General features: G+C 39.1%; 1 protein-coding gene across 1 annotated transcript; it reads left to right on the top strand.

Annotated features, from left to right (window-relative positions):
* Positions 1 to 1,007: 1,007 nt before the first annotated feature.
* On the top strand, positions 1,008 to 1,520 carry LOC142521858 (uncharacterized). The gene has a single exon (XM_075625031.1). The coding sequence runs from the start codon at positions 1,008 to 1,010 to the stop codon at positions 1,518 to 1,520; it is 513 nt and encodes a 170-aa protein (XP_075481146.1).
* The last annotated feature ends 7,552 nt before the right edge of the window (positions 1,521 to 9,072 follow it).

The following is a 9,072-nucleotide window of genomic DNA, read 5'->3' as shown; positions in this document are numbered from 1 at the left end:
ACTATACTGAAGGCGCACAAAACCCGAGGACCAGCGCTTCTACTTTTTCTGCATTTACGATTTATGAACATGATTTATGCTATAGATTTTAAGACTATTTATTTATGCTTTTGGAAGATTTTGAGAGGTTTAGTATGAGCTATACTTTTCAAACTTATTTCATTTTAGGCTTGGTAAAATAGTTGACGATTTCATTTTCTGATTATTGCACTTGGTTTTTAAAAATATTAGATGGATGATGTTTTATATTAAAAGGGTAAATATTTTATAAAAATATTTTCGTGTGGTAAATATACATGGCCGAAAATTGGGTGTAAAAAAAAAATTCTAGTACTTTTGAAGCAATAAAAAAGGCAGACGTTTCAGTTGGTATCGGAGCAAAGGTCCTGTAAAGGGTTGTGCCACCATCAGCGCCGGAAATATCAGTCGTCAAGTCTCAAAGTTGTAAGTTTTTACATGCTTTATATGATTCATATGATGTTACCTGCGCTTGACTTCATGGATATTATGCTTATGGTACATGTTTATGAACTTTTTAAGTATTTATGCTTTGCATGCTTAAATTGCTAAAATGAGTTAAGATATGCCACATGATTAGAGAACTTAGATTTAAATGCATGTTGGTTACGTTAGAATTTGGAAAACGTTCAGATAAAATGCCTCCTAGACGTGCCCCTGTTAATGAAAACCAAGCAGAAAACAACGTGAATCACCAAGGGAACAATCAAGGAAATGCACCACCACCACCACCACCACCAGGGGATGCTGCTACTCAGGCTCTCGAGGGGATGGCTCGTCTCTTTGAGCAGCAAATACAGCAACAGCAGTTACAGCAGCAGCAGCTACAGCAGCAGTTACAGCAAATGTAGCAACAGGCTCCTAGGCAACAACACGACATTTATGATCAGTTCCGGATTCTAGGGCCGAAGGAATTTTCTGGCACCACCGACCCCTTTGCTGCTGAGAGTTGGATCCGTTCACTTGAGTTACACTTTCATTATCTGGATATGAGGGATGCGGATCGAGTGAGGTGTACTACTTATATATTCAGGGATGACGCTTCTTTATGGTGGGAGGGAGCCGAGCACAGTGTTAACCTTGATACTATCACTTGGAATCGTTTCAAGGAAATATTCTATGAAAAATACTTTACTGCCGATGTTAGAGGACGACTGATGAGGGAGTTTATGACCCTCCGCCAGGGGGACGCGACTGTTGCCGAGTTTGTAAAGAAGTTTGATAGGGGTTGCCATTTTGTACCCCTCATTGCCGGGGATCCTGCGATGAAGCTTAAGCATTTCATGGATGGCCTACGACCTACCCTTCACAACAATGTTATGGTGATGCGACCTTTGGTTTATGATATTGCCGTCGCTTATGCTTTCAAGTCCGAACAGTCTTTGAGGGACATCGATTTTGAGAATCAGCGCAAGAGGCAGCAGCATCAGAATAATAATAATCTGCCTAACAAGAAGCCGTACACGGGTCCTCCTAGAATTCAAGGGCCTCTAAAGCCCTAAGGTCAAGTCAAGAAACAAGCACCTCAAAAGCCACATAATCCTGGAGCACCAAAGCCTGTTGAAAGGCAACCATGCAAGGAGTGCAACCGTCTTCATCTTGGCAAATGTGAATGGGGATCATTTAAATGTCTCTACTGCAAGGAGGCTGGACACAAAGCTATTGATTGCCCAAAGAGGAAAATAGCTACCACGGCACGAGCTTATGTTATGAATGCCGAAAAAGCTGAGGAAAAGGTAGACACTACACTCATTACGGGTACTCTAGTCATTTAACATTTTTATACTGCTTATTATTGCATGAAATGTTAAATTGGTTATTGGAATTGATTTGGGAACAAGATTTAACTTAGTGGAATTTAGGTTGCATGTTCTACCTTAATTGGATGTAAGTTATGATTTTAGAAGCCATAGGAAATGATGTTAAATTTGTGCCTTATTTTATGTAAAGGATGGTTTAATTCCAAATAAAAAGTTTAAGGGCCCAAATTTAAAGAAAATCATAGTAAAGGGGATTTGGGATAATTTCGAAATTTTGGGACTTAAATTGTAATTTTCTAAAGTTAAGGGACCAAAACGCAATTACCAAATCCTTAAAGGACCATGAATGTGATTTTCGAAATCTTCAAAGACTAAAATGAAAAATTTCGAAAACATAAGGGCCATAATGCAAATATCCGAAATTTTGGGGAATAAAAATGCAAATTTCGACAAATTGAAGGGCTAAAATGCAATTTTTCAAGAAATGCTTAAGTTCAACACGCAATCTACATATAACTTTGGGAATTAATGATAGTAAATCCTTAATTTTCAACACGAAAAGATTTTATAAGACATCTTTCACCGCAGGGAGGATCATCATTCTAGGTGTAGCTACCTACGCATTGCTAGATTCGGGAGCTACACATTCATTTATATCTGAAACCTTCATCAAAAGACTGAATATTACTCCTCAAGATATGGGTTCGGGTTTCAAAGTTTCTATTCCATCCAGTGATCAAATGCTCACATCTAAGATTGTCAAGAATCTGGAGCTTCGTTTATTCAAAGATGTTGTGCGGGCAGATCATATTGTGCTTCCTATGCCCGAATTCGATATTATACTATGGATGAACTGGCTATCAGCAAATGGAGCTTCGATTGATTTTCGTCAGCGAACAGTGTCTATTCGATTGCCTAGTGGTAAATCTTTTGTCTTTGAGGCGGCGAGAAACAAGCAAATGCCACACATTATCTCTTGTCTATGTGCGAGATAGCTTATTAAGCGGGGATGCCAAGCTTTTCTAGCATATGTCACCACCACACATGCATCTATCAGTCATAAGTTAGAAGATGTTGATATTGTGAGAGATTTTCCTAGCGTTTTTCCTGAAGACGTTTCTGGCATTCCGCCCGATCGTGAAGTTGAATTCTCTATTGATCTAATGCCGGACACAGTTCCTATATCAAAAGCACCTTATCGTCTAGCACCTGTCAAAATGAAAGAGCTTAAAGATCAAATCAAAGAATTTCTAGACAAGGGTTTTCTTCGCCCTAGCTATTCTCCATGGGGCGCACCGGTATTATTTGTGAAGAAGGAGGATGGTAGTATGCGTCTTTGCATTGATTATAGAGAGCTCAATAGGGTCACCATCAAGAATAAGTATCCACTGCCTAGAATTGAAGATTTGTTTGATCAGTTGCAAGGAGAATCGATATTTTCTAAGATTGATCTGCGATCTAGATACCATCATTTAAAGGTAAAAGAGTCAGATGTTCATAAGACAACATTTCGCATAAGATATGGGCACTATGAGTTTATGGTCATGCCATTCGGGTTGACCAATGTGCCAGCGATCTTCAAGGATCTCATGAATCGCGTATTTCAGCCGTATCTGAATCAGTTTATTATTGTCTTCATTGATGACATATTGATCTATTCCAAGAGCAGAGAGGAGCATAGTCGCCATTTGAGGACAGCACTGCAAGTACTACAAGACAGAAAGCTTTATGCAAAGTTCATCAAGTACGAGTTTTGGCTTGATTGAGTGGCATTCTTAGGCCACATCATTTACAGAAGTGGAGTGGAAGTTGATCCAAGTAAGGTCGAGGCAGTGAAAGAATGGCCAGTACCGAAGAGTGTTACCGAGATTCGCAGTTTCTTGGGACTAGCTGGCTATTATCGCAAGTTTAGTCAGGGATTCACATCTATAGCGGTACCTATGACCGCCTTGACAAAGAAGAATGCAAAGTTTGTTTGGTGACCCGAGTGTCAGGATAGTTTTGACAAGTTGAAGCAAGCCTTGATATCAGCACCAGTATTGTCTATGCCATCAGGGCAAGGGGAGTATGTTCTTTATACCGACGCTTCTAAACTTGGTTTGGGCGCAGTTCTGATGCAAAACGACCGAGTTATTGTCTATGAGTCGAGGCATCTGAAAATCCACGAAAAGAACTACCCTACTCATGATTTTGAGCTTGCAGCAGTAGTCTTTGCACTAAAAATTTGGACACACTACCTTTATGGGGAGAAGTGCAAGATATTCACCGATCATAAAAGTTTGAAATACTTCTTCACTCAAAAGGAGTTGAATATGAGACAGTGCAGATGGCTTGAGTTAGTAAAGGACTATGATTGTTACATTAGCTACCATCCGGGAAAAGCTAATGTGGTGACAGACGCGTTGAGTAGAAAAGCAGCAGTTATCACTCAATTATCACTCCAAAGACCGTTGCAGTCCGAGATACAGCGGTTTGAGCTTACAGTGTATGCTAGGGGCGAGGCCCCAAATCTTGCAACATTATCTGTAGAGTCAACCTTGAGAGATAGGATTCGTGATGGACAGTCCACTGATGAGCAGTTGCAAAAGTGGAGAGCTAGAGATGAAGCCAAGGGCCGAAATTTATATTCAGTGGTAGATGGTTTAGTTCGTTATCTGGATCGTCAATGGGTTCCTAGCGACGATTCTTTGAGAAATCTTATTATGAAGGAAGCCCATGACACCCCTTACTCCATCCATCCGGGTAGTACGAAGATGTACAAAGATTTGCAGTTGTTATATTGGTGGCCAAGCATGAAGAGGGACATTTTGAGATTCGTATCCGAGTGTTTGACTTGTCAGCAAGTTAAAGCAGAGCATCAAAGAACAGCGGGGAAGCTAAAACCACTCCCTATTCCCGAGTGCAAATGGGAGAATATCACAATGGACTTTGTAGTGGGATTGATAAAGATCGTTAAGGGATTGAATGCCATTTGGGTGATAGTGGATCGTCTTACGAAATCAGCATATTTTCTACCTATTAAGACAACATTCACCATGATTCAGTACGTCGACTTGTATATTCGAGAGATAGTTCGTCTACATGGGATTCTTGTATCGATTGTTTCTGACAGAGATCCGAGATTCACTTCATCTTTTTGGAAAAGTCTGCATGCAGCGATGGGGACCAAGTTATTGTTCAGTACAACGTTCCATCCTCAAACCGATGGCCAGTCAGAAAGTGTTATACAGATTTTTGAAGATCAACTGCGGGCATGTGTTATTGATTTCCAAGGTAGTTGGGAACCAAAGTTACCTCTAGTGGAGTTCACCTACAATAATAGTTTCCAATCATCAATTGGGATGACTCCTTTTGAGGCACTTTATGGAAGAAAATGTAGATCTCCTATTCATTGGGACGAGGTTGGGAAAAGAAGAGATATTGGTCCGGTTGTGATTGAAGAGACTGCCGCACTTGTAGTCAAAATTCGTGAGAGAATGAAGACTGCACAAAGCCAACAAAAGAGTTATGCGGACAAAATACGAAGGGACTTAAAGTTTGCAGTGGGCGACCATGCATTTGTGGAAATAGCACCCATGAAGGGGGTTATGCGCTTTGGCAAGAAAGGCAAGCTTAGTCCAAGATTTATAGGTCCGTTTGAGATTTTGGAGAGGATTGGGACACTAGCTTATAGAGTGGCATTACCACCAGCACTTACAGGAGTTCGCAATGTGTTCCATATTTCGATGCTGCGGAAGTACATGTCGAATCCGTCACATGTTCTTAACTATGAACCTCTTCAATTAACTCCAAATATGACATATGAGAAAAGAACTCTACAGATCTTAGCAAGACAAGAAAGAAGATTGCGAAACGAAGTCATTTCAATGGTCAAGGTCAAGTGGCTGAATCACTCGGAAGAGGAAGCTACTTGGGAAACCGAGAAGGACTTGAAGGGTCGCTATCCGGAACTATTCGGTAAGTTCTAATTTCGAGGTCGAAATTCTAATTAAGGAGGGGAGGAATTGTAAGGTCCAAAATTAAGACGACGTAATCCAATTGCATGCAAATCTAGGAAATAATGGAAAATGAGTAATTAACTGATTTTAATTGCTATTTGATTATGTGACATACATATTTATATGTTAAATATGATTTTATTATCATCGTGCATAAAATTGTATTTTTAAGGAATATTCAAGTTGCGATCGAGGAATGGAGATCGAGGGCTGAAAAACTTAAAATGTTTTTATTAAATAATTATTTTTTTAATTATTTAAAATATGATTGATGGTTTTTCATATTTTTGAAAATAAGGGGTTTTGAGGAGATTTTATACGCATGGACGTAAACTTTGTCGGTGTTGATTTTTCAACAAAAATGCGAGCTTTTTGGCAACCCGGCTAATAAATTCACAAATTTATTTTAAAAAAAAACTTTGATAGCATTTTATTGAATTCTAATTTAGGCTAATGGGCTTAATTTAGTGGATTAATATGCCTAAGCCTAATTAGCAAATTATTTAGCTATTTAAAATTATTGAACACCAAAACCCTTGAGGTTACAAACCAAAACTCACGGCCACACTTTTTTAATTCTGAAAAAAACTCTCTCCCAACCACTCAAACCCCACGGCACACACTCACAATTTTAGAAGAAAAATTCGAAGGGGTCCAAGGAGAAGATAGCCTAGGTTCCGTCCCGTTCTTCGTCGTCAACGGTTTTCGTGCGTATAAAATGCAAAGGCACGCCGTACATCTCCTTTTCTCATCCATCATATCATATTATTGTTTTAATTATTGGATGCATGAAGAACATGATTTATTTTCTAGTATTTTTGGATTATTGCATGCACACTTGAGGAACCATGATATTTTGATGCAAATTCCTAAAGTTTTTATGAAAAAGGGGGCTGCCATGAACTTAGGTTGGAAAAAGTGGTTTCCATACATGAATTAAGGTCCTAACAGAAAGGGGATCGGTTACGGTGACCGGAAGCGCAACGGAAGTTAAAAATTTTGATTTTTCAAGAAGAAATTTTCGGCCACCTCATAATATTGTGTAGCAAATACAATAAAACACCAAAAATCATACATAGGGTGTTTTAGAATTTACCTATCAATCTCAAGAGATTGATGAATGGCACCAACCAAGTTGTAAACAACTTGGCTCTTCAAGGATGACAAGTCTACAAGCTCTCCTTCCTTCAAAAACTAGGCCCACCACTTGCTAGGTAAATCCCCTCTTAATTTGCACTAGAAAATTAAGAGGATTTTTCAAAGAGAAGTGAGTGTTTTCAACAATTGAAGAACACAAAAAAATGAGAGAAAAAGTTGAAAAATTTTGGCCAAGTAGTATGTTAAATGAGGGAGGATGAGTTGTCTTGGTAGTGCAAAAGTTGATCCAAAAAAGTTGCATGCCATGCAATATTTTAATCAAAAGTATCCACACCCCTTCACCTCCTAAGCATGCAAAACCTAGTGGGCTTTTAACATTTACGAAGCCCATGGACTATTTAAATTTGTCTCAAACATATTTGAGCCCATTTATAGTTTACTTGATTTTACCCAAGCCTACTACTTAAATAATTATTTCCAATTGGGCTCTACAAGGCCCAATGGTGTTTAATTAATTCAACACTTGAATTAATTTAATTATTTGGACTCTACTAGGTCCACTAGTGTTAAATTAATTCAACACTTGAATTAATTTAATTTAGTCCATAATCATGTTTATGAAAATACAAATTTTCAAATACATTATTCACTTGGCCTATTTTTAATTTAGGAACACATTCATAAATTAAAAATTAAATTTCTCTCATAGAAGTCATACTTCTATTTTTCTCAACGCTTATAAACTCATTTATAAGCCGTTCAACACATTGAACTATTTTTACTTCTCAACGGGATCTAGAAAGCTATTACTTGTGTGGCCCTCAATGGTTCATTGATACAACTAGCCGTGGGTTCACATCTCCATGTGATTCGGACTAAACATGTCCTTATTTGAGCATACCTCAATTGCTCCATTCTTACTTATCAACTCCTTGATAACAAGAACGTCAGAACTCAAGTTTGATAGTACCCAACCAATCATGTAAAACGCCTAGGAGCATCGCTTACATGATTCCCTAGGTATCAAATGATAGTGCCTGCAAGAACCATTCTATTATGGTTAACGTACAGTACGGTCCCTTCAACTTCATATATCTCGACCGATTCGACAACCATTGGTATATCGAGAGTTGTCAATGAATCGATACTATGTGTCATGTCGCAGTTGCATCGATGGTGTAATCTAAGAAACCCCTTTCTTAATTACCACCATACTCTGATTAGAGATTTCAAACTACATATACATGAGAACACATAGGATATCCATACCCGAAGGTAAGCGGTGAATCCCCGACTACAATGCATCGACTCCTATATGTTTCGACAGAACACCCAACCTTGCCATCTAATGACCCCATGAGAGTCGATAAACAAGTCAAAGTGTAATTCTAGCACATAGAGTCTCAATGTTGTCCCGGGTCATAAGGACTAATGGTGTACAACCATAAACTAGGACTTTTCCACTCGATAAGTGAGAACCACTTGAAAAGTCCTTTTATGGAGTGTTGTTCAGTGCACTCTACAAGGAGCACCTATCTGCATGCTCGGACATCACAATGTCCCCTACTAATGAAACATGGTACTCACATCGCAGATACTAGTCTCGAACTCGAGCGGCCTATATCCTTCTTAGTGGCGGCTGAATCGACTAGGAACTGTTTAGAATATACAGTATTCCAAATATGAGTTTCATGATACTCATCATATGAGCATCTCATATTCTTTCTACTATTTGTATATTCAAGGACTTTATCTATGCAACTAGCATGTGTATACAGATAAAGAAGTGCCAAAATGATAAATTCAAATATTATTAAAATAAAGACTTTTCATACATAGAGTTTAATCATGAACCCTCGGCCAACACTTGGCTCGACGGGTACCTACTCTAACAATCTCCCACTTGCACTAGAGCCAACTACCCATATGCTTCAAACCCATCGATTCGCGATGCTTCTCGAACAATGGTCCAGGTAAAGGCTTAGTTAGTGGATCAGCAACATTATCTGCGGAGCCGACTTTGTCAATCGTGACATCTCCTCTCTCCACGATCTCTCTGAGGATGTGGTACTTTCTCAATATGTGTTTGGACTTCTGATGAGACCTCGGCTCCTTTGCTTGAGCAATGGCTCCCGTGTTGTCACAAAACACCGGGACCGGAGCAACTCCATTAGGAATGACGCCCAATTCTTGGACGA

The sequence above is a fragment of the Primulina tabacum genome, chromosome 13 (genome assembly GCF_025594145.1).
Source record: "Primulina tabacum isolate GXHZ01 chromosome 13, ASM2559414v2, whole genome shotgun sequence".
In the NCBI taxonomy this organism is placed as follows: domain Eukaryota; kingdom Viridiplantae; phylum Streptophyta; class Magnoliopsida; order Lamiales; family Gesneriaceae; genus Primulina; species Primulina tabacum.
This window is presented reverse-complemented; position numbering and strand designations above follow the sequence as displayed.